Source organism: Canis lupus, chromosome 2 (genome assembly GCF_011100685.1).
Source record: "Canis lupus familiaris isolate Mischka breed German Shepherd chromosome 2, alternate assembly UU_Cfam_GSD_1.0, whole genome shotgun sequence".
NCBI lineage: Eukaryota > Metazoa > Chordata > Mammalia > Carnivora > Canidae > Canis > Canis lupus.
The window spans coordinates 74,636,778-74,663,264 of record NC_049223.1 but is presented as its reverse complement, the minus strand read 5'-3'; the positions used below and the strand labels follow the sequence as shown (position 1 = coordinate 74,663,264).

Below are 26,487 nucleotides of genomic sequence, written 5' to 3'. Positions count from 1 at the left end.
TCCCTTCCCTTCCCTGAGCTCAGCTTCCTCTTCTGTGAATTGAAAAAAAAGATAACCCACTTCCGTGGACTCTTGTGAATATTAAATACAGTATTGAATACATAATGCTTAGAAAAGCACAGAGGCCTTGAAAACTACTTATCATCATCATCATCATCATCATCACCATCATCACCATCATCATTATTTTCAGACGCTGGTTATCCCAGGCATAGACTATCTAGAGCTGTGCTCTCTAATATAGCAGCCATTGACTATCAAGCACTGGAAACACGGCTGGTCCAAATCAGGATGTGCTGAAAGTATAAAATACACACTGGATTGTAAAGATAGATGGAAAGAATGTAAAACATTAATTTATTTGTATACTGATTAGATATTGAAATAATATTTTGAATATATTGGGTTAAGTAGAATATATTCTTAAAATTGATTTTATCTGTTCCTTTTTACTTTCAAACGTGGCTACTGGGAAAATTTATTCATTTATTTATTTTATTTATTTATTAAAAATATTCCTACTGGGAAAATTTTAATGATGTATGTGCTCCAATATATTTCTGTTGGACTGTGCTGGCCTAGCAGGTAGGTATATCGCTTTGAGCACATTATAATTGATTGGATCAATCTCAGGCAGGGTCTTTACAGTCAGAAAAACAACTATTACTTATAAGTATTATAAAAGAAAAAGGAAATTAAAAATGATGTACTCTAAGACCAAAATATTGTCATATGTCATAATAATATAAATACCTTCCATACAATTCATTTCTTATGTATTTTAGAGTGTTTCCACATTTGTTGCCTCATTTGCTTTTTATAATAACCCTAGAGGGCGAGTATAATTGATTCCATTTTACAATTGAGGCTCAAGAGGTAACGTGATTTCCCCAAAGACATTTGGTGTCTCCACTGATGGCGGAATCCTTGTGCGTCAGGGGCTGGGCTAAGAACTCAGCTTGGATGACTTAATTTAACATCTGCATTAATACTATGAAGTGGACACGTTTCCCCATTTTGCAGATCAATAACCTGAGTCCTGAAAGCTAAAGGGACTTGCCCAGAGCCACGCAGTTACAAAGAGGCAGAGTCAACATTTCAATCCAACTCCATCTCTCAACCATTAATCATACTGTTCTCCCTCCATGACTACAGAGTGATTGTAACTGGCGGAGCATTATGTTAAAAAAACAATTTCCAATATGGAAATATGGAAATTTACTTTCCCTATAAGACCTAAAAGTAAATGGATGGTGACTGTAAATAAAGTGGGAAATAATATACTTATTATGGATAAGAAAACTGTCCCAGAAAAGTCTTGTGATAGGAGTGATTATAGTGAGGATTTTCCAGGGTGTGGTCTTCCCACTGCTTCCCACTGACCTCCGTGTTGCTCACATTTTTCTCTGGGTTCTGCAAATTCTCCATAAAGCCATGCACAGCCTCATGTACCCACTAGGCAGTCAACCAGTGTTAACTGGTTTATCAGTTGAATTAAAATGCTATTTCCCAAAGCATTCCCCCCAACCCCACCTTCATTTATTTTAGTAAAGCATTTATTCAATATGTATTTGAGAAGCATATGCAACATTCTTACATTGTAATGGTTTGGTGCAGGAGTTTCAAATTTGAGGACTTTTGCAAAGCTTGGCAACTGGAACATGCTGGAACAGGAATTACTGAAGTCTTTCTTCGAGACAAAACGTGATGGGATAGTGTATGTGTTCGCTGCAGGGGATTTAGAAATGATGGTGTCCAGTCGGGCACACTGCAAGGACAAAGCCAAAGGAATCAATGCTCTCCCATAGTCCCTTGGCTCTACAGGACAGATGTCAAAGGGATAGTGTCCAGCCCCAGGTCTAAAAGGATTTTGCAAAAGCTGAAACTCTAGCAGGTAACAATGATAAACTGACCTCAGGCTTTGAGGATTTGCTCTTTGAGAATGCAAGTTCTGACCCGTTTTAACTTCTGTAAACTAACTCAAATTATTCATCTTACATTTGGGACTTGGCAAAAATAATTTTGCCATAAATGCATTGCCACCCAATCCCGTTTCAGGCCACTTACACTTGACTCATCAGCTGTTGGGTAATTTATACGATGGGAAGCTTTAGACTTTCTTCCTGCAGCCAAGGCTTTCCTTCTGAGTAAAACCTCATGTCTTGTTTCTAAGATTAAGTAATCTGAATTGCTTAAATAATAGGTTTGCTTCTAATGTCTTAAAGGCACAAGGGTCGATGGGACTTGCCGTCCACACATGCCTCCTACCTTCCACCTAATTGCTCATTTCTTTTTTTTTTTAAGATTTATTTGAGAGAGAAAGCATAAGCAGGGGGAGGGGCAGAGGAAGAGGAAGAGGCAGACCCCCCCACTGAGCAGGGGCTCGATTGCAGGACCCTAAGATCATAACCTAAACTGAAGGCAGATGCTTAACTGACTGAGTCACCAGGTGCCCCCTAATTGCTGATTTCACAGAACCCTACAGTATTTTTGTTTCAGTAAAACCAATCTTACTCCTTCCAGGAAGCCATAATAAATTATTTTCAGGTTAAAAAAAAAAAAAAACACAACACCAGAATCAATGTTTGCCAAATGAAAATGGGCAAAAGCCATAGAAACTAAGTGATAACATCACTTTACACTAGGACAGTATGGCAAGTATTGGAGTCTGATAAAGCAAACAAACAAAAAATTCTTATTATTTTATGGTTAAAAGCTTGAGAACATCGTCCCAGGTGTCCTCAGCTGGATAGGGGTCAATTGCTAAACAAGCACAGAAAGTGGGCGAGGCTATGGGAAGGCATTAGCTCTCACCCCCACCAGCTCCTCACCCTGCACTCGGTGGCAGTGGTTCTCACTATTTGGACCACGGATGGCATACGGGTGGATGTGCTCCCAGGGGCCAAAGTGTTCTCATCCAGAGTCTCAGCTGTTCAGAGTCTAACCCAGGATCAAGTTCCAAGTCGGCCTTCTCCCAATTGTCAGGATTCACTGATGTTCCCAGAAGTAAGGTCACCCCTGCCCTGTATGTTCTTTGCCTTTGCATTTGGGGCAATAGTTAACTGAGTCCTTTCCATGGATTGTGGCACTTAATCCTCATAAAAAACCTGGGGAGTGGATATGATGATTATCCCCACTTTCTGGATGAGGACACTGGACCTTGTCTGCTAGTTGAGGGTGGAACCAACATTATTATCCAGGCAGTCTGCCCCCACTATATGATATAAATTAGATATCCATTTTAAAGAGGAAAAGTCAAAAGGAATAAACATGTTTTCATTTACAAGATGAGCAGCTGATAAATGACTCTGGGATGTTCTAGTTCAAGGAGAATCACTACCCTCTCTCTCTCTCTGCTGTCCAATGGGATAGGCACATCTTTCCTTTTCACTTCCATAGAAGGAGGCTGGTAAGGTGAAACCATCCCTGGTGGTACCATTTGTAGCATGTCTATCTTGACTCACCCAACAGATGAGGCAAGCACGTTTTTCTAAAGCACTATATCCCAAAGTGTTTCTTGGCATACCAGTTCTATAAACTAGTGTTGGTGGTGGCAGAAGCAGGGAGAGAGTTCCAAAGCCAAATAAACTTGAGAAGCCTCATAGCGTGTTCCCACTTTGAAGATTCATAATACACACCATCATATTAAGTACCCTGAGAAATCCTACAATAAACAAGCCTAACTTGACATAACCAGACTTTTCTGAAACTTACTAAATCATAGAATCTCTTTGGCCTAGAATACCTAATAACACACTTTTGGGGGAAAAAACCTGCTTTAATTGTTCATTGGAGGCAAAGTTTCATAAAGCATTGTAATAGAATTTGTCTCAGAATACTGATGAACAAAAAAACACTCACTCATGCAACCTTCCCCACCCCTTGACTTTCTTTTAATTGCCGGGCCTGTAGGCTCCAATCTGGCCGCAATGCTGGCATTCGTGAACCTCTTTCCAGCACCTACTAATTTTTCCAGAACCACTCCTGCCACCATGCAAATAGAGAAAGGCCATGAAAGTCTCCTCCCACTTGCCTCATTTAACCTCCTGTCAGCCTCATGAATAATCCTGGAGCAAAGATTTAGAATACATTAATGAAGCTCTTTAAATTATTTGGACTTAGCAAGATGACAGATCCACTACAAAGGTTGGGTGTAGTGGTGACAACAGTCATCAGGAAGTTTCTAGAATTTATAGATCCACAGAGTTTTCTGGTCAGCCTCATCTACAATCACACTCCTCCTGGCTATACCAGTGTCAGGCAGATCTTTCTCTGATGAGGGTTACTTTTCATACACTCAGAGTCCTCAGATCCAGAAATGGAGGAAGTGCCACATGTGAAAGTCACCAAGGGTTGGGGGGGGGGGGGGGAAGGCATGAAATTCACATCGGTGTGGAAAAGAAGTAGGGAAGATGTGGGGTCTCCTAACTGATCTCCTTTGGCCACCGCAGGCTGGTTATAAGAACCTAAGTGTCTGTAAATATAAATTCCATCCATCAAAGCAGGGAGGGGAAGTCTGCACAACTTAATGTCTGCTTTCTTTTGGGTTTGGTCTGAATTTTTTTTAAAGACCTGACAGGCTTGATTAGATTCTGTAATACTCGGACCTTCCCTTGGGCCTCTTCTCCTCCAGACGGCCCAGCCTCGTCGTTTGGAAAGTTACTGCCCGCAAAGCCTAGTAGGGAGTTGATTGTGTGATCTAATTTTGTCCCTTCTTTGGCACCAAGCAGGAATGGGCAGTGCCACTCACTGTATGGCAGAGAATTTCTCAGAGAGAGAACCTAGGAGTTGCAGGAGGTCTTGTTTGTGACTCAGGTGGTAACACTCATAATATTTAACATGTTTACAATACTCTGCAGTTTCAAAGGGCATTTCACTCATTGCCCAGAGCCTCCAGGGAGTCTCCACTTTTATGAGGTAGCTGGGACACAGAAGGGTGACGTGCTTGAGGTCACATCAAGAATCCTCAGCTGAGTCAGGCTCAGGTCTTAAGTCTTGTCTCCTGTGCCAAGACTGTGAGATGGCACTTCTGTTGCTGATTGCTTTCAGGTCTCTTTATGTGCAGGGCTTGGGGCAGAAAAAGAGGCAGAGGCATGGTTGTTCTGTGAGCTCACTAAGGGCATGTGTGACGTCCACGTCTCTGCTGAGACTAGAGCTAGCTCCAAAGTCAGCTCTGCCAAAGTCAAATTCCAGTAAGCGGCTGCATTCAGTGTGTCTTAAATGGGCCCTTTGTGTGGCGTTTTGTTTTGTTTTGAAATCAGTTCCAATGTCAGGCATTATAGTACATCTTTGCAAGAGATTATTATAATTTTTATAATTTTTAAAGAGACAGATGGCATATGTGTTTTGTTGCTGCTAGTTTGTGTTTGCTTTCTTTTTCACTTTCCTACCTCAGCTAGTTTTACCCCAGTTTGATCCCTTTCCCCTTTCTGTATCTCTTCTTCTGGTCAATTTATAAATACTCAAATTAAGAACAAGAACAACAACAACAAATCCTTGCCCAAGTCTGGCCAGGGACATTGGCATTTCATATAGCTCCTTGATTCTTAGAGCCATTCACAAAGATAAAGACCAATCTCTTACAAGAATGGAAGTAGAGAGGGGAGGAAGATCACTACATTTCAGCCTGTTGCCTGCTCTCATTTTGCTCCCAGCAGATTTCTCAATAATTTGAATAACCCAATTTAGACCAAGCAGTATAAAACATCATATTAAGGCGAGATCTTTTTCCTAGTGCCTCAAAATCTCAGGAAAACATCTGCTTAGCCCACTTCATGATGACAAAATTGACAAGGATGATCAGGTCCTATATATTCCTTCCCCCCCTCTTCCCACACTGGTGGAGGTAGCAGTGGTGGGGGAGGGGCATGACTTAAAAGACCCAGGCTCTAATTTACCTGCATGACACCTGAGGCAGTAGTTATTCTCCTAATTAGAACCATGGCCTTTGGAGAGAAGGGACCAGATGTCCAATGCATGTTTATGCAACGAAGAAAGGAAATTACTGATCCGCTAGTGGCCTTACTCAAGGAAGGGGTTCTCACCATAGAGGGAAAAGTGCATGTCCCTTTCTTAGACAATGAGACATTGTTGAACACTGGAGATTGGTGAATGACGTCATAGAACCCGGGACCTGGGATACCATCCTGGAAGGAAGAGAACAGGGTGTCATTTCCACTGTGCTTTTTGGCAAGTCTTATATCCATTAACACTAAGCCTCACTGTAATCCTCTGGGATAGGCACCACCACCACTTCACGGGTGATAGCCTGGCTCCACCATTTCCTAACCTGCCCACTCACTGTCTCAGTTACCAAGTGCTAGGGTTGGAATTCCAGCCTGGGTCTGGGTCCCCCAAAGCCCTGGCTCTCTCTACCAGGCCGCCCTGCATTCGAGAAGAATGCTGTTGTTTTTTTCATGCCATTAGAGAAACAAGCATAAGATGGGATCCTCGGTGTGGTTGATATGCAAGTCAGTGTGTGCTGAATGGGGAAGCCAAACCCAAGGGGAGGGAATGATGACCGATTTCACGTTAGCCGCACCCACCTGACTCAGCTTCCTCCTCAACCTCTCAGAAGAGAAATCAGGGAGTGTTTCTGTTTATAAAGCAAAATGAAACAAAAACAATCTTCATCCCAAACAAGACCATTTCTAATTCTCAAACAAAGAGAGGCAGGCTCGTGAGGCTCACATGCTAAATGATGCAGGTATGATAGAGAGGAATAAACAGAAGCTTGGTTTCTAAGCCCATTTCTGCTTTTGCAGTTAATTGAGCTTTCATCTCATTTCCCAGGCTAGCTACCAGGGGGAGAGTATATGTTGACAGATGTTGGCCAAGCAAGTGGCATGAAATGATAAGGATGTTCTACTGTCTGGAGAGTACTGGTTGCCTACTTGATGCCAGGAGCTTTTCAAAGGTTGCTTCATTTTGGGGGCACCTGGTGGCTCAGTCAGTCAAGCCTCTACCTTCAGCTCAGGTCATGATCCCAGAGTCCTGGGATGGAGTCCCACATTGGGCTACCTCCTCAGTGGGGAGCCTGCTTCTCTCACTCCTCTCCACTTGTGCTCTCTCACTATCTCTCTCTCTCTAATAAATACATATAATCTAAAAAAATTAAAAATTAAAAATTAAAAAAAATTTAAAAATACATATAATCTCAAAAAAAAAAGATTGCTTCATTTAATCCTTCAACAAAAAAGGAGTTATAATTCCCATTTTACAGATGGAGACACAGAGGCAAGTGGAGATGAATTTGCCCAATATCCCACTGCTACAAGTGGCAGTCCCTGAATTCAGTGCTAAGGACATGATGAACACAAACTCTTTGCAGTGGGAGGTGTTATCAAGTCCATTTTAAGGAAAGTAAGGCCCAGAAACATTTGGTCCACATGTAGTAAATGGCAGAGGCTAGATTTTAATCCAGGCAGCCCGATTGCAGAGCTTGCTGTCTCAACCTCTGCCACCCAGGCTCATCCTGGCTCCACCATCCCTACCACCTTCCTTAAGGTAGAAAGAAAGCTTAAGGTGCTACCAGGGCCTTCCAGGACTTTCCAGTCTGGCCTGAGCAGTGTGTGATTATGGTTTAATGTATAAGAATGGGCCATCAGTGAGATTAACAGGTTCTTCTGTGCTGAATTTTATTTTATTTTAAAGATTTTATTTACTCACAACAGACACATACAGAGAGGCAGAGACACAGGCGGAGGGAGAAGCAGGCTCTTTGCAGGGAGCCGGATATGGTACTCGATCCCCAGGACCCCAGGATCATGCCCTGAGCCAAAGGCAGATGCTTAACCACTGAACCACCCAGGTGTCCCTGTGCTGAATTTTAAATGCAGTGTAATCCTTTAAGCATTGCTCGAAGCAGGTAGATACAGGGACGCTGATTCCCACTTTGTAGGTGGTGATGATTTGGGGTGCGCAGAGTGCGGGGGCTGATCACCAGGGAGAGTGGGGCAGGCCATGAGACATGCAATAGAAGCAGGTGCACCAGCACCCTAGGCCAAGTTCAGAAGAAATCTGGCACGAGGGAGCAGATTCAAGGAGCTACAGAAAAACAAGGAAGAGATTTTTCTAGGCGGCTGTTTGTGGGCTTAGCATTTATTTATTGAGTAGCTGCTCACTGTGTGCCAGGCACTGTTCTGAGTACTTTACATGCAGTAACTCATTTAGTCCCCATTTTATTTTAAAGATTTTATTTATTTATTTATTTGAGAGAGAGCAGAGCGAGTGAGAGAGAGAGCACTAGTGGGGGTGAGGGACAGAGGGAGAGGGAGAAGCAGACACCCCACAGAGCAGAGAGCCTGATGCAGGATTTGATCCTAGGACCCTGAAATCGTGCCCTGAGCCGAAGGCAGACACCTGACAGCTGAGCCACCCAGGCATCCCTAATCTCCATTTTAAAGATGGGAAGAGATAAGTCCCAAGGTCACATGGCTAGAAACTATCAGAGCCAGAATTTGAACCCAGGTGGTCTTAGTACAAAATCTACTTTTTTTTTTAATCGAGGTGCGATGGACACATAACATTATATTAGTTTTGTGTATATGGCATAACGGTTCAATATTTGTACACACTGGAAAGTGATTGCCACAGTCAGTCCAGTTAGCATCTATCACCATACACAGTTACAGAATTTTTGTCTTGTGATGAGAACTTTTAAGATCTAGCCTAGTTCTTTTAAGAACTTTTAAGATCTCTCTTAGCAACTCCCAAAATGCAATACAGTATTGCTAACTGTAGTCACCATGCTGTACGTTACATCCCCATGACATTTATAACTAGACGTTTGTACCTTTTGACTCCCTTCACCCATTTTGCCCACCCCAATACACGTACAGAGTCTACTCTTACCTACTAAACCAAACTGATTTTCAAATGAGAATGTATAGGATAAAAGAAAAAAAATCCCACTGAGTTTTGAATCAGAAAATTTTAGTCTTAATGCTGCTAAGAGCTAAATGACTTTGAGCAAGTTACATGGCTGGGCCTCAGTTTCCTCATTTGTAAATCAAAGCGGATTCAATGACTTTGGGTGTCTCTTAGCTTCAAGAGCCCCTAAGTCAAAGAGCTGAAGCAGGACATGTAACTCTTCCAGGTTTAAATAGTGAAAAAGGAAGACACGCACCTCCAGCTTCCAGTTTACGCCACACTCAATACTTGCCATCATCAGTTCACACAAACTTTCCCAGCACCTACCTGTGTCTGAGGAGCTAGAAATGCCTGATAAAATACAAGACGTGCAAGGCTGGTCCCTCCTACTCTGCCAGTTAAATTTGAACTTCAGATAAACAGCGAAAAGCTATTTTAGTGTAAGTATATCCCATGCAATATTTGGGATATACTTATACTAAAATAGTTGATATTTATCTGAAATTCTACATTAACTAGAAATCTTGTGTTTTTATTTGCTAACTCTGGCAACCCCACCGGACCTTGATCATGTTTTACTTCTGCTATGTTGCAAACTGGTTCGAGTCCAGGCCAAATATGAAGAGAGCTGTCGCCTCTTAGGCTGGAGGGAGAGAGGACTGTCTGTTCGCTCTTAAGGATATTTCTGAAAAGAGGCAGCACTATGCTGGAGTCGGCCCATGGCAGCTTGAGAGGGTGACTGTTAGAATGTCAGAGATTTTGCTGGTGGTAGATTGAAAGCAAGGTGGGAGTATTTACACCACAGAAATTGGCAAATGCTGTAAATCAGAACTTTCCTTTGTGGAGAGGAGAGCTGGTTTACCAGCGCGCCACTGCCTTCCCATGACACGCAGGTAGGTTTTTAAGCTCTTCAGAGGGAGACTTCCAACTGCAGAGCCTTCAGGCTTTCTCCTGCAACTGGTGAATGGCTGGCTGGGAGGGCAATAAAAATCCAGAACTTTCACTTCTGGGTAACAGTTCATACGACTTTTTGTGACTTGGGTGAGTTTAGACCTCTCAGGGTGGATCCCAGGAGTAAGAATTCAAGTGATTGCAACTGGAGTGAACTTAGCTGCAAAATCAAGTTTTCTTAGGCAAGACCACCCCAGAAGGCAAAAACGAAATAAACAGACAAAGCAAAAATGGGTGTAGTGAGGGAGAAGGGAAGAGAACTATTTAACTGAGGTCTGCTGACTGCCTGCCCAGTGCCAAGAGGACCATGTGGATCCCATACTGTTGTCTCCCAGGCCTTCCCACAGTGTGAGGATTGAGTGGGTTTGATTCACGATTCCTGCAGAAGGGTGAGAGCAGCGCCGGTGTGTGGCCACTACTCTTGGCATTGCCCACGACAGCTGCGATGGAGCCAAACCTTCCCATGGGGGTAAAAGACCTTGAGAGAGTGGGAGTGACCATGGGAGGACGAGTTGATGTGCTCCCACCCCTTGACCCAACACATATCTAGGTGACATTTGGTTGAAATGCACTTTGAGAGCCCTTTGGAAGGATTAGAGTCCCAAGTGGCAGCCTCTGCAGGTACCACGGGTGGGACAAAGATCTATGTTCACTCGACCTTGGGATAGGTTAGACAGGCAATGAGGCAGTGGCAACAGGGAGCAGGGCATGTACCTCCTCACCCCAGATATGTCCATAGGTTATAGGAAGTGTTACCCATATACTCCAGGTTACTCTGGGAAGTAACCTGGAGCCATTTATAGAGCCTGAAGGTTCTAGCCCTGATTTCAGAAATTCTGTTCAATTAATACTTTCAAATCAGTGGTTTGTTGATCCATTTCTTGGCTTGGGAAACGTAGTCTCTGTTGGATCATTGGCCAAAGACCACACTAGAGCTGCCTTTTGACTCTTCAAAGATATTTCAACTTGCTTCGGTCTATTTTGGGGCTGGCAAGTTGGCTTTGCTCGGGAGCACACAGAATGAATGAAAATCAGGGGTCTGCTGAAGGGCTTAGAAGTATCTAACAGGAAGAGGACGTGCCTGAGGTGGAAGCAGACCCTTGTGCTATGGCTAACCCACTGGTTTTACCACACAGGGATTTAGGGCTCTTGAGGGAACGATTTCTTTTGTACAAATGCCTCTAGTTTTAGGGGCTTGGGACAATGAGTCCATCCATCTTGTTGACTTCGTTGAAACCAGAAAGCTTTCCCTCAGGTTGACGTGGCCAAAGTGATGAGGACAGCACTGACTGCACGGTGGGAGAGCTGGCATCTGTCCCCAGGGCACATCCCCTTACTGGATCTCCTGCCCCTCATCTGTGAACCTGCAAGGAGGTGTGTGGGGTGGCTGTCAGGATCTGTGGTTTTCAGACCTCATCTCAGGCATCCACCAGGGAGCCAGGGAGAGGGGGCCGGAGTTGGCAGCACTGTTGAGCACCAGTGTTGCCTCTACCTGGCCTAGCAGTGGGCTTCACTGTGAGACACCATCACAGAAAGGGTCCTTCTGCTGACTCTGGGGATGCAGGGCCACTGAGGCCCTTCTGGTTCAAACTATCTCAGACTCAGATTTGTTCCTTGTAAGACGCCCTTCCCCCTCCCTGCTTTCTCTCCCCACCTACCTCACCCCACATATATTTCTGTCTGGCCTCAAAGTTCCCACACCTCTGATCACAGCTGAAAAGGGAGGGAGCATCCTTCATGCAGGGAAACACCACATTTTTGTTCAGAATGGGGGAGGACATCAGAAAGGAAAGTTCTCTGGGAGCCCTAAGGAACAAGCAGGAGAATGGGATGCAGTCTCTTGAGGAGATTGTTTCTGAGTCACTCAGGTAAGTGTGAGGAAGCCAGCGCAGTGAGGACACTGGTCGCCAGCCAGATTAGAATGGGCCCAAGGTCTTTGGCCACAGCTGACCTGGCAGGCTGGGTTACAAACATAGACAAGAGAAGTCAAGCCCTCGTTTTTGAAGCACCGGTTATTGAGGGTATTGCCCCCGAGAGCACCCCTGCTCCTCTTTTTTAAGACCCCTCCTCTTGCTCAAATCTGGTGTCAGCTTATTAGCAGCCCCTTGAAATCCCCCAACTGGAATATTGGCAAAAACTCAACAAACACATATGGCAAGCTCCTGCGGACCAGAGCCTGTGCTAAGGTGTGAAGACACAGCACAACCTGTTAGCTCACATGTTCTAGGAGTGGGATGGACGTGCACGACGGATGGGGTGTGTTACGTGACTCAATGAATGTTCAGACTAGAGTGGGGCTCATTTGCTCTGTGCACTTTTGAGGGGTGCTAGGGTGAGGAAAGCACACCAATGACCCCAGGACTTCCCAACGTACACACCTACTACCATCAGGCCAAGCAGAAGGTGGCCAGGGGCACAGGAGCAGCTGTCAGAGCACAGAGGAGGTGTCATTGCTTCCGTCCCTAGGAGACACAGGGAACAGTGTCTGGGAACCAGGAGCCCATCCTTGCTCTTGCCTGACCCTGGCTGTGCAAGTTACTCAATCCTCTTTGTGTCTCAGGGTCATTATGTAGAAATCAGGGATAATGATAAGACTCACTTCACAGGGTTATTATGGGGATTAAATGAGTTAATAAATGCAAAAGTCTTCGAGGGGTGCCTGGCATGTGGTCAGTGCCAGCCAAGAGTTTGTTATTTCTAGGAACATATACTACAGTCTCCTTAGGGAGGTGTGCCAGTGATGATATGGAGAAATCAGGCTTCCAGGGCAGAAAGGTCAGGCAGGGCCCTACTATGGTTCAAACATGCAGCTGAGTGTACACTTGGGGTAATTATCCCCTTGAACATGGCAGTCCCTGCAGACTGAACTTCCTTTCACTTAAATATCCTGGACATGTAAAATATCCCTGGTCCAGTGCCTTGCCAAGTTAATAAGTGAAATATTATTAACTTTATACAAGTTCACCACAAATTAAACACAGGCCTATATACCATGTGGGAGGGTGGACTTACTGTTGGGCCCGACATATAAATGTCACATGTGTTTTTAAATTGCACCCATCTAGAAGATACAGTGCCCACACGCTACCAGCATTCATTCATATAAGTCTGGAAGGGATAAGTCAGGTTTAGAATCACGGAACAGTCATCCCCAGCAAGGGCCTACCTGTTATAACATCCTTGCTCTTAAAATGATGCGAAGATATTGTTAGCATTACACAGCTTGGAAAGCAGTGGCCACCGTCCAGAGGGAGATGGGAAAGAGGGAGGGGGAGGAAGAAAATGTCCATCGGGCTCCTGGGCTACATTCTGTCCCGGATTAGGCATGTCTCCTCATGCACACAGAGTCACCCACACATCTGGAAATAATCATAAAATGTGCAGGGAAGCAGACTTCATTTCTAGCAGCACCAACTGCCAGTCCTGACACCAAGTTCTACGAAGGATTCCCTGTACCCAGGACTCAGATCCATACAGGGCATGCGAGCTGGGCAATGTTTCCCCACAAGGTTGGACTGATAAGGTAAGCGCACATTGCACAAGACACCGATGCTCTGTGTTAAAGATGTGCTAAATGGGTCACAGAACTATTGTGCGGATACAACCAAGTTATGAGATCAGGCTCAGGGTGTGGATGATTAATGTTCTAAGAAGGGTGGTGAAACACCAGAGTTTTAAAATCTGTTTTTAATTTGCATTGCCTCACTAAATTATTGGGTGATGTTAAACAAGATCTTTAACTTCTCCGTGTCCGTTTCCTTCAAGAAAAATGAGAATAATGAGCACGGGACAAGAAAGTTTTCCCTCTCTCTCTCTCTCTTTTCATAGCTTGACGAACCTAAAAAATGATACAGCCCAAATTTTTCTGATGTTTCAGATGAGGAAGCTGAAGTTCTGAAAAGCCAAGAGACAAGGGATCCCTGAGTGGCTCAGCGGTTTAGTGCTGCCTTCAGCCCAGGGCCTGATCCTGGAGTCCTGGGATCGAGTCCCACATCGGGCTCCCTGCATGGAGCCTGCTTCTCCCTCTGCCTGTGTCTCTGCCTCTCTCTGTGTCTCTCATGAATAAATAAATAAAATCTTAAAAAAAAAAAAAAGCCAAGGGACTAGTCTAAGGATGCACAGCTCTTCAACGGGGCAGAGCACAGGGACCTGATTTACAGATCCCATGCTCTTGCCACAAAATTCCATCCTTCTTTACAGAAGACTTTCAAATGCTTAGTTGAAAGTTTCCACGTTGTTAAACCAACGCTGACTACATGTGGAAAGTGCGAATCGAACTTCTGAATGATTTCTTTTCTGTATTTGATGCTGCCTGTAGCTTTGGCTGTCTGCCACCTTGGTTCCTTCAGCAGAAACTTTTCTGAAGAGCAATAATAGCTAGAACACTAACTCGAAATGATGTCCTCTTCGGTTTCAGGATTTCAGTCTTCAGAATTAGATCACGTAGAATGGCGCCTACGCACATTGCTTGACATCTTTCCCTCTCTTGAGCTTGGGCTGTTTTGCTAAGGCCTATTCAGAAACGTACCTGCTGACTTTCAGAAATCAAATGTAGGGCTTCGCAGGCCACAAAAGGGGGTGTGGTTGTGTGTGGAAAGAACATGAGGCTTTGGAGTGAGCTAGACTTGGGTTTGAGGTCTAATTCTTTCCACGTTGATTCAGCAAATATTTATGTCGGGCCTCTTATGCGCCAAGCCCTGTGCTATATGACCTTGGGTGGGTCATTTAACTTTCCTAAGCCTCAATTTCCTCTCCTGTTAAATTAAGATAATAAACCCTTCCTTTTTAGCATTGTTCTGAGGATTAGAGATGTGGTCTAAAAGTGACTGCACACAGAGAAGGCATCAGTAAATTGTGGCTGCTATTACTTTTATTGGAGGTTGGACTGCAAGTGTTCTAGAGATGGACACTGGCTTGACAAAAGTGACACCAAACCCAAGAGACAGAGGGACAGTTAAAACAGACCCAGAAACTAGAGGAAGAAGAGAGAAAGCTCCTGAGCAAATATCTTATTTATCATCTTTGGGGAAAACCTTCAAGTAATTAAAAATGTGTGTGTGTGCATGCATGCATCTACACACACACTATATTCTTTATTATTTGCTTTCTCAGAATCCTAAAATGTCAGAAGTGAAAGGAACTTAAACATTCTCTCATTCAGCACTCTTGTTTACAAAGCAGGAACAGGCCGAGGGGCAAAGGGGCTTGCTGAGCAACAGCCCTCCCCCCAAGTCCTGTCTGACTCACTTGCCTTCAGCACCTACATCTCCTCCTTCCCTCTCCACCATCTTGGTAGGTTATGGGATCAAAACCACTTTCAGAATGCAGACAAAGATAGCCGAGATGATGACTCCTTCAAAAGGATGTTATTCTAAAGATCTTGGTTAAATGAATAAAGGAAGGAAGATGTTAAAAGACTCTAAGGATGACTGTGAGGTGCTTCAGCCCCCTGCTGGTGAGAGAGAGGAGGTCAGACCCTTGGGCCTTCAGCCAGTAAAAGGCCAAGCTGCTTGAGGATCAGGAGCCAAGCAGAATTTTCCAGATCAAAGAGGAAAAGGGACGCAGAAATATGTGGGGAAGAGGGTAAGGGCGGAGGAAAAACAAGATCAGTAATAAGAAAGGAAGTTAAAGGAACTTTTTTAAAAAGAGGAGGGGGGCCTTCATCACATAGGTCATTTAGAATTTATTTGACTCTTTTTGTTTTTTCCTAGTGTGTTATTTGAAGAAAACCTTATATCTCTTCTCCTGTCAAGAGAAGTGAAACTGGTGGGGGGGGGGGGGGGTTGAAAAGGATTTTTACTTTTTACTTCATATACCAGCAATTTTTGAATTTTATATTTTTATAATAAATTTTAAAATACATTTCTTCTTAAAAATAGTTTTTTTGCATTCAAAGTGGCACCCTAAGTCCAGACGCTGTTCTCCCTGGATCTAATACCCTCCCCAACTCACTCTCAGGATTCAGAGCACCCAAGTGGGGAAGAGGCTGTGGCTCCTTGGGTGACACTGTCCTCTACTGGTCCCAGTGATAACTGCACCAGCCCGACTTGTGAGCCTGTCTCCGCGGGGCTCAAAGCCAGACTAAAAGAGCCACTGTGGAAAACTGTGTGGAGGTTCCTCAAACAGTTAAAAATATACCTGCCCTACGACCCAGCAATTGCACTGTTGGGGATTTACCCCAAAGATACAAATGCAATGAAACGCCGGGACACCTGCACCCCGATGTTTATAGCAGCAATGGCCACGAGAGCCAAACTGTGGAAGGAGCCTCGGTGTCCAACGAAAGATGAATGGATAAAGAAGATGTGGTTTATGTATACAATGGAATATTACTCAGCTATTAGAAATGACAAATACCCACCATTTGCTTCAACGTGGATGGAACTGGAGGGTATTATGCTGAGTGAAGTAAGTCAGTCGGAGAAGGACAAACATTATATGTTCTCATTCATTTGGGGAATATAAATAATAGTGAAAGGGAATATAAGGGAAGGGAGAAGAAATGTGTGGGAAATATCAGAAAGGGAGACAGAACGTAAAGACTGCTAACTCTGGGAAACGAACTAGGGGTGGTGGAAGGGGAGAAGGGCGGGGGGTGGGAGTGAGTGGGTGACGGGCACTGGGGGTTATTCTGTATGTTAGTAAATTGAACACCAATAAAAAATAAATTTAAAAAAAAGAGTCTCTATTCGATGTCATTACCTTTTTATAATAAAATCTCTTGGCTTGACTGTTGAATCCCTTTTTTTCTGATTCTAGAATTGTTGAAGTCTGGCTTTTAAAAGGAATGGAGGATTGTGTTGGATATGCGGCAGTAAAACCTAAACGATAGAAACAAAATAAAAATTAGCATGGAGAATTGACAAATCCAGAAAACAAAGAGCATTTTAAAGTTTTATTTTATTTTGTTTTGTTATTTTTTTCAAGATTTTATTTTTAGGTAATCTCCACACCCAACGCGGGGCTTGAACTCACAACTGCGAGATCAAGAGTCTCAAGCTCCACCAACTGAGCTAGCCAGGAGCCCCTTAAAGTTTTATTTTAAATGGAAAAGAAGAGAAAGTTGTCTTTTGACAGGAGATAAACATGAAACTTACTTTTTAAAAAATATTCTCTTTACTTTCTTTCCCTCTTGGTAATTTATTGGTTATCCCCCCGCCCCCCGTCACTCCCACCTCAACCCTTAAACTAGTGAGACTTGGTCACATCACTGAAGCATATTGTCCCAGGGAAGAGGAGGGATCTGACAGGGAAGACAGTCTTGCCATGCAAAAGGGGACACAAAACCATTCTAGAGCAGCCAGGAAGAGGAGATGGGTGTTCATCCTCAGCCCAGACTCACACCTCAGCAAAGTGCCATAAAATCCAAAGAGGTTAGGGAAATCCCAAACGGGCTTGCTGTCCTGGCACTGTGCAAGACGAGTGTAAATTTACATTTTTGCTTTGTGCAAACCCGGGGTAAAAAGCATAAGGGGATCAGGTAGCAAATCAACTTAAAATTGTAGATGTCTGGGTTGTGATGTATCAATGATATATAAATTCCCTGCTTTCCTCCTCCCCCTCCCTGCATCTGAGAGAAGGCCTCACATGTTGGGATAATTCTTAAGTCTCCACAGGTAGCAACTCTCTGCACAGCAGATGAATCACAAACTCCCACCTGAGAGTGTAATAGAATCTGACTCCATGTCTTGATGTTGGATGCTGACAGCTCTAAAGTCTTAGTCTTTCCTCTTCCCCTCCTGCCCCACATTGGGTAAACAGATGAGAAGCCCTGGAGGCTCTTCTCTTTGGTACCAGAAGATCAAACCATACAATCCTTTTTCCTCACTCCAACCCCACCTCCTAACCACAATAAAACCCCAAGTGTGTCTCCCTTCCCCTCTCTCCAGCCATTCTGGGGCCAGATTAGGAAGCCTCCCCTGCTCCCCCCAGAAAGCCTTATTATGTGAGTAATAAACCTTCTCATATCCTCTTGTTGAGTATGTGGCATCACTGGTCTTGACATTCAAGCCAAATTTTGGGTAGGGGTCCATCCTGCCTCTGCAGGATGTGCACAACATGGAGCCATATCATCTCAACACCCAAGTGGGAACCCTCAAAGAGAAAATGTGTGCAAAAGTTGAAAAAAGAGAGATAAGGGAAAGAAAGGTGGCAGGATATGGGGGTGACATTGCATAGAAACTATCTTTAAGGCCCATTTCTTAGTCTCTGAATTTTTGGAAACACAAAACTGCTTTTCAGACAGGGAAACCCTATGCCAACAGGGACCCCCTCAGGAGGTGCTATTATGAACCAGCTTTACAGACGAGGAAACTGAGGCTTAGTTACTCATCTAAACCACACAGCCCTGAAGTGAAACAGCCAGGGTTTGAACACAGCTGGTCTAATGAGCCCCAGCCCTTAAGCTCCAAGCTGTGCTACTTCTTCCTGAGTCTGACCCAGAGTAGGACCTCCCCAACACAGACCAATGCATGAAATAATGGGGAGGTGGCAATCTTGCCCAATTTGCTCAGATTGAAGATGAAGTCAAAGAAGCAGAATAAATGTTGGGCTAGAAAACATATGAGAGATAAACATATGGTATATTCACTCCTTTCCTCCCTTCTCTTCCCACCCTCATTTAGTAGGTGGATGGCTCTGTATTTTTTCTTTAAGGGGAATGAGAGAGAGCAAATCAGAAAGCATCACATGCAAGTCTTCTTGGCTTTTGTTTCTAAAAATCCATGGAGAAACTGGAAGAGATTGCAGAAAAAACAGCAAAGAAAGGGGGCCTCTGTTTTTGTTTTGTTTTGTTTTGTTTTTTAAGGTAAAAGGAAAGGCATCTCCTTGGGGAAGGAGAAAAGTTTCCTGACTCAAAAGAAGATCAAATACTTTGGCTTCTGGCTGTGGTAGAACAATATGCATGAAAGCAACCCTCTTGAGGAAGACAACCAGAAAAATAAGATTAAAAACAAAACAAAACACAACACAACAACCACTCTGGATAACTGAATTTCCATTTCCAACCAAAGTGGGACTGGATTTGCCCTCCTACCTGTGGAAACAGAAGTTAGACAGGGGCAAAATATATGAAAATATATGAAACTAATGGTTTTCCAGATACTGGACATCAAGCAACAAAAGATGGATCCCTGAGAAATGGGAAGCAAATGGGTCAGCAATAAGATTGCCCCCAGCTTGCTGCCTGGAGAAGTTTCCAAGCCACAGCACAGGAAGGAGGAGACCAGGGGGAGCCTGGCAGTCTTCTTGAGTTGAGGAAATGAATCTGGAAGCCCAGAAAAACCAGGTTTCTAAAGTTCACAAAGCAGAGAACCAGAGAAGAGAGCTACACAGAGAAAGAGCTCTGGAAACTGCACTGGTTTCCTGAGTATTGATCAGTACATGCATGTGACAAAACTACCCAAGGCTGGGCAAAAAAATCAACTGAAAGAAATAAGTTGAACAAAAACACCTGAATATCAGTATAGGCATAACTCCTATTGCCACTCATCAGACAAGAAAGCTTTATAATTCCTAGAACATAGAGTATGCAGAGAGTTTCACCTCACAGACAGCAAAATGCTAGGCTAAATGCTGCCCTGCTTCCAGCTAACAACACTTAACAGCAAGACTTGAAAAAATCCAACTATTTCCAAGTAATTTAACTCCCAGAACAAAGCACAGGACTTTGCAGGACTACAAAAGGACTCTGCACCCAACAAATAAAATGCAAAATATATGGTATCCAATTAAGGATTAATAGGCATGTGAAGAAGAAAAAATGCAATTCATAAAGAGAAGACAAACAATCAAAACCAAAATTAAATTTGTAAAAACCGGCAGCAGGTCTGATTCAGCCAAAGGTCAAAGCAGCCACTCAGAAAACACTACAAAAAAGTTATTCTAAAACACTGCAAAAAGTTACTCCTTCCTTCAAAAAATTTATTTTATTTTTTTAATTTATTTTTTACTGGTGTTCAATTTGCCAACATATAGAATAACACCCAGTGTTCATCCCATCAAGTGCCCCCCTCAGTGCCCATCCCCCAGTCACCCCCACCCTCCACCCACCTCCCCCACAAAAAATTTTAGAGTAATCTCTATACCCAATATGAACACACTACCCTGAGATCAAGTGTTGCATGCTCCACCAACTGAGCAAGTCAGGTCCCCCAAGAGTTATTCCTAATAAGTCAACAAACGGAATAAAACAGAAACAAACAAACAAAAATACTCAATGCAAAATATGGCAGAAAAAGTAAATAAGGAACAGATAGGACAAATAGTAAGTAAATCCCAAGATGGTAAACTTAAACCTATGCACCAATATTCATATTAAATTTCAATGTTCAATAAACATCCCAATCAAAAGACAGAGATGGTCAAAATAGTTAAGAGAAAAAGACCTAATTATATGCCTCAAGAAATATACTTTAGGGGTGCCTGGGTTGCTCAGTTGGTTAAGCAGCCAACTCTTGATTTTGGCTCAGGTCATGATATCAGGGTCCTGGGATCGAGCCCTGCATCAGGCTTTGTGCTCAGTGTGCTTGTCCCTCTCCCTCTGCTTGTCCCTCTCCCTCTGTTCCTCCCCCCCATTCGCATTCTCTCTCTCTAAAATAAATAAAATCTTAAAAATATATATGTATACACTTTAGATATAACTCCAGAAATAGGTTAAAAATAAAAGAATGGGAAAAGATATACTATGTTAACACTACACAGAAGAAACCTAGATATTAATATCGGGCAAAGCAGATTTCAGAGTAAGAAATATTACCTGCAATAAAGAGAGTCATTTTGTAATCATAAAGGGGTCAATTCCTCAAGAGAATATACCAGGCCTAAATGCTTATACACCTAATAACAAGGAACTAAAGATACATGAAGTAAAAACTGATAGTACTACAAGAAGAAATAGAATACTCCACAACTATAATCAGATTTAAAAGTTCTTCCTTCAATAATTTAAATAAGTAGATAGAAGATCAGTAAAAATATATAAGACTTGGGGGCACCTGGCTAGGTCAGTGGGTAAGAGCATGCAACACTTGATCTTGGGGCTGTGAGTTTAAGCCCCAAGTTGGGTGTAGAGATTACTTAAAAATAAAATAAAAAAAAATACATGACTTGAGCAATGCTATTACCTAACTTGACCTAGTTGACATTTATAGAACACTCCACCTATTAATTTTTTATCATCTATCCCAGAAGATTGAAGAGGATAAGACATTACCCAATCCATTCCAGAAGGCCAGCATCACCCTGATACTGAAATCAAAGTCATGGTGGGGGTGGGAGGAACCACTGCAGATCAATAACCCTCATAAAGGCACATGCAGAAATTCTTAGAAAAATTTTAGTAAATTAAATCCAACAATACATAAAGGTAATAAATCATGACCAAGTGGAGTTTATCTCAGTATTGCAAAGCTAGATTAATGTTTGAAAGTCAATGTCATTCACTATATTGACCAACTAAAAAAAAAAAAAAAAAAAACACCATATGATCATCTCAGTAGATGCAGAATAGAATCATGTAGTATGTATTCATTTTTGTCTGGCTTCTTTCAGCATAATTATTTTGAGATTCATCATGTTGTTGAAGTGTCAATGCTTCACTATGTTTTATTTCCATTATATAGAAATGTGACATTGCTGATGGAAATTTGAGTTGTTTCCAGTTTGGGGGTATTGCAAATAAAAGCTGTTATCTACATTCCACTACAAGTCTTCTGAGTCGACATATGTTTTCATTTCTGTTGGGTAAATAGTCAGGAGAGGAATGGCTGGATCAAATGTCTAACTTTGAGAGAAATTGCCAAATTCTTCCCCAAAGTCGTTGTGCCTCTGTCTTCACTATGAGAGTTCCTGGTCCTGCATGTCGTCATCAATAGGGGGCAGTCTTTTTCATTTCAGCCATCCCATGGGCTGTGTAGTGGTATTTCATTGTGGTTTTCATTTGCATTTTGCTAATGACTAATGATGCTGAGCATCTCTTCATATGCTATTTCCCATCTGCATATCTTTTTTTTTTTTTTTTGGTGAAGTATCTGTTGAGTAGATAGAAAAAGTATTTCATAAAATCTAATGTCCTTTTAGGATTAAACAAAAAAAAAAAACAAAAAACAACCCTAGCCAATTAGGAATAGAAGCAAATTTCCTTAATCTGATAAAAGCTATCCATGACAAAAGTCCATAGCAAACATGATACTGGATAATGAAATATTAAAAGCTTTCTCCTAAGAGAGATAAACCAGGAGACTGTTGTCACTTTTCTTTAAATTGTCCTGAAGGACTTTAACCAATACAAGAGTCAAGAAAAATAAATGAAAATGTATGGATCAGAAAGGAAGAAATAAAGCTGTCATTATCTCAAATGATAAGATTACACACTGAAAAAGTTAAGAATCTATAGATGACCTATGAGGGGGATTAGCTGAATTTAGTAAGGTCATTAGAATCAAGATCAAAATAAAAAAGTCAATTCATTTTATTTCTATACCAGAATACAATTAGAAAAGGAAATTAAAATATTACCACTTATAACAGCATAAAAATCAAATACCTAGACAGACATAAAGAAGATACACATGAGCTCTACATAGAGACCTGTAAAACATTCTTGAGAAAAATTTAAGAATATTTAAATAAAAGAGATGCACATGCATGGGAGAACTCAATATTATAGAGATGTAAATTATCCCTAAATTGATTACTGGAATCAATGCAATCTAAATCAAAATGACAGCAAGGATTTTTTTATTTTTAGCACATTAATAAGTTGATTCTAAGAAAAAAGAAAAGACTGAATAAAGTATAGTATAGTATCGCATAGTATAGTATAGTATTTGAGCTGAATAAAGAATCCAGAAGCAGCCCTGCAAATACACAGACACTTGATTTATGACAAAGGCAGAACACCAGTAGTAGAAAAAGAATGGCCTTTCAATCAATGGTACTGGGTCACTTGGTTACAGATACTGAAAACACCAAACTTGTGCATTTACCTCATACCATACACAGAAACAATTTCAACTGAATTATAGGTCTAGACACAAAAGGTAAAATAATGCAATTTCTAGAAGAAATTAAATGGGCTAGGTAAATATTTCTCAAATAGGATAGACATACAGAGTAACTAAAATAGAAAGGATTGACAAATTGGTTATAGTAAGACCTTCTGTTGATTAGCACATCATTAAGAGCAGAAAGAAAAGTCACAGACTGAAAGAAGGTATTCACTCTCTCTGTAGCTAACAAACTGACTCATTTCTAGAATGGCTTAAAGAACTCTTAAAAATAAGAAAAATCCAATTTAATAAAACAGGCAAAAAACTTGAACAATCACTCCTCCTAAGAGAATATTCTAAAGGTCAACCAACATGTGAAAAATTGCTCAATCTCATTGATCAAAGAGTAATACAAATTAAAACTCTTTTGTGCAAAAGACATTGTTGTAGGATTCTCATATCCTGCTTTTAACCAAGTAAAACTGGCAAAAACCACTTTGGAAAAATGGCAGTATCAACCAAGCTGATCATTAACACATCCTAGGACCCAGAAATTCTTCTCTGAAGTAGAGATGACATACATACATATATGTCCCCAAAACTGTTCGAGCCTAGTTTGAAAAGCTTTTTTATTCAGAGTAGCGGCAGACTAGAAACGACCCAAAAGTCCTTCAACAGGAGAACGGATAAATAAGTGGCAGTATATTCTGACAAAGAAAAACTTGGTAGGGACAAAAATGAAACATTAACTGATACATGAAACTTGGAGTTAAAACTCTCAAACATGAGTGGAAAAGGCTGAGAGAATAAAGTTCATATTGTATGATTCCGATCGATATGAAGTTCAAAAACAAACAAGGGGTGCCTGGGTGGCTCAGTGGATTTAGCATCTGACTCTTGATTTAGGCTCAGATCAGGATCTTAGGGTTCTGAAATAAAGCCCACCTCCACTCCCCCATGGGCTCAGTGGGGAGTCTGCTTGGGATTCTCGCTCCCTCTGTCCCACCCTTCCCAGCACACAGATGTGCACACTCTGTCTCGCTAAAATAAATAAATAAATAAATCTTTTTTTTTTTTTAAGTTCAATAACAGGCTAAAGTAATTAATGATATTAGAAGTCAGGATAGCTGTCGTGTTTACTTGCACGGAGAAGGGAAGTGACAAGACAGGGCTTTAGGGATCTTGCTGCGATTCTATTTTCTTAGACTGAGAGAGTGATTCTATAGCTTGTATTTTCATTGTGAATATTCAGAAAGCTTTCTAATTATGATTTGTGTACTTTTTCTGAATAAGTATTATGCTTCGATTTTAAAAAGTACTAAAGAAAAGGTGAGAGTACAAAATCAAAGGATGGGAGGAAGGAAGAAAGTTCTGGGTCTAGGTTGGAGATCAGCAGGGACTCTAGAAGTGACACCAGGGAGGTAGAAATACCCCAAAAGAAAGAAAAAGCAGTGGAGTAAGGATCTTGGAATGAGGTTTCCAGCCCTAGCAATGATTCCTAAACCCCAGATGTGGTCTAGAATTAGCGCATACTCACACAACTGAGGAGAGCCTGTGGGCTGGGACAATGGAGCTCTCATCTCATGAGTGCTCCGCCCCCCAGCCCCCCCCCCCCCCCCCCAGCCAGCACATCACTTCTTTCTACTGAAAAAGTTCCAAACCTTGAAACAAGGACAACATAGGATTTGTGCCCATAATGGCCAGAATTAAACTTGCCAACAGAGCATGTGTCGGGGGCTGGCTTGCATTAATTTTAGGAATAGAGAAAGTAAGATCTCTTCACACATCTAAGTGTGAGGACTGAGATTCTCACCAGATACATGGAAATACCAAGTGTGATGAACAGATTTCCTCCTCCTTCCCTCCTCGTGCTTTCTTTTCATAGTTTCTTCCCAGTCATCACTCTAGAAGCAGTGAGGAGCCACCAAAGCAATCTATCTGATATGTCTTAAGGATGGCCTTGTGGGTATGACCCGGGATTTGCTATATTCCTCTAAACTGTGTTCTTATGTGCCAAAAAGAACACACGTCAAGAGCTCTCTCCTCCCCTCAAAGATATCTGTTAATAAATTCACAAGACCTCTCTGTAATTTGTTGGCATGGCTGGATTTTTTTTTGCCACGGTGTTGGGCTTCATGTGTCGAATTGTCCATCTTAGCAAAGTTCTGCGGTATGTTCCATTTGTTTGATGAAAAATTCTATTACATGTTCTTTTAAGCACCTGAAACAACAAGATACAGCATTTGTAGGGATCATCTCACATTCCTGTTACTATGTTGATTGGGTTCTGTTCTATCTGCAGAATATAGGCTGAGCAATCTTGCGGGTAGAACCTGAGATTTACCCAGATCTGTGACCCAGCTCCCAAGGACATTGCACTGCCTGGAACAGGAATTCTGGTTAGTATTCATTCATTGTTGATGCTGCTTACAGAGCTGATGAAGACCTGAATTTTATAAATTTATCCTTATCGAGATAATTGACATACAATGCAATTTGTTAGTCCTAAGTACACAATTTCACGTTTTTGGCAGATGCTTACAATTGTGTCAAATACCATCTCAATTAAGACAGAAATATATCCATCATCCCAAAGAGTTTCCTGTGTTTCTCTCCCGTCGATACCCTCCCAACCCTGACATCTAGCAATCACTGCTTTGTTTTCTGTCACCACAGTTGCCTTTTCCAGAACATATGTATATGCAATCATATAGTATATACCCTTCTCTGTCTTTTCTCACAGAACACAAAGCTTTGCAGATCTTCCACGTTGCTGCCTATAGCAGTACATTGTTCCAACTACTACACATCCTGACCAACACTTGTTCATTTTAGGCATTCTAGTGGTTGTCTAGTAGCATCTCCCTGTCACGGTCATTCATTGCCAATCAGTCAAACACTTGAGGAGAACCTTATTCCTATTTCTGAACTTTATCTGTGCAAGTCCGTCCTCTGCAGCATCCTATCCTATAAATTCCAACCTCTCTGGGCTCCCTGAACTCTGATTTCTATCTCCCCAACCCAGAAAGCTGGGCTTTGTTTGCTGCCACTCCCCCCTGAACCCTGGCCTGGAAACTGCCCCCAGCACTAAAGTTCCAGCACTTGCAGAGCTCTCCCTTGTTTTCCTTCTCTCAGGAACTGCCAAACTGAGCTGCCTTGTGTCTAAAACCAGTTGCTCCATGTGAGTGTGGGGTTAAATGGTTAACAAGAGGAGCATGATTCAGTGTCCATAGCAGTTAACCTTTCGTGGACAGGCAAGTTCTGTTTCACACATCTTTCCTTCCTCAAGAACTCCCGCCATTTACTAACAAAGGAAGGACTGAATGAATGATGGCACGCTCCAACCAATCCTTTTCACCTGCACTATCTGTTCCTCACTTGACTTTCCCACAGTGGCAATGCTCAATCTCTGCTTGACGATCTATCACTGAAATTTTAACATTTACGAGAGATATTGGCAACACACTCCAAGAAATTAAGAGATGCAAAGCACCAGAAATCAATAACGTTCACAGCAACACCACTATTCTAGTATAAAAGTGTTATAAGATTCTATTTTCTCTTAAGATCTATAAAGGTGGCCAGCAGGGTACCTGGGTGGCTCAGCTGGTTAAGCATCTGCCTTCAGCTCAGGTCAAGATCCCAGTGTCCTGGGATGGAGCCCCTCATTGGACTT

At 42.3% G+C, this 26,487-nt stretch overlaps 1 protein-coding gene across 8 annotated transcripts in view; it reads right to left on the bottom strand.

Annotated features, from left to right (window-relative positions):
- The window catches only part of STPG1 (sperm tail PG-rich repeat containing 1), a 49,632-nt gene that overhangs the window by 18,919 nt on the left and 4,226 nt on the right, over positions 1–26,487 (bottom strand). For 4 of the 8 annotated variants that reach the window (XM_038531592.1, XM_038531589.1, XM_038531590.1 and 1 more), the window contains 4 exons: positions 24,892–25,032; positions 16,525–16,643; positions 6,045–6,146; positions 1,598–1,768 (listed from right to left, as the gene is read on the bottom strand). In XM_038531592.1, the coding sequence (XP_038387520.1) occupies positions 1,598–1,768; positions 6,045–6,146; positions 16,525–16,643; positions 24,892–24,964 (465 nt within the window). In that variant the 5' untranslated portion in view covers positions 24,965–25,032. The remainder of the gene's footprint in view (positions 1–1,597; positions 1,769–6,044; positions 6,147–16,524; positions 16,644–24,891; positions 25,033–26,487) is intronic. The other 4 variants (XM_038531596.1, XM_038531594.1, XM_038531595.1 and 1 more) reach the window with 2 other exon arrangements.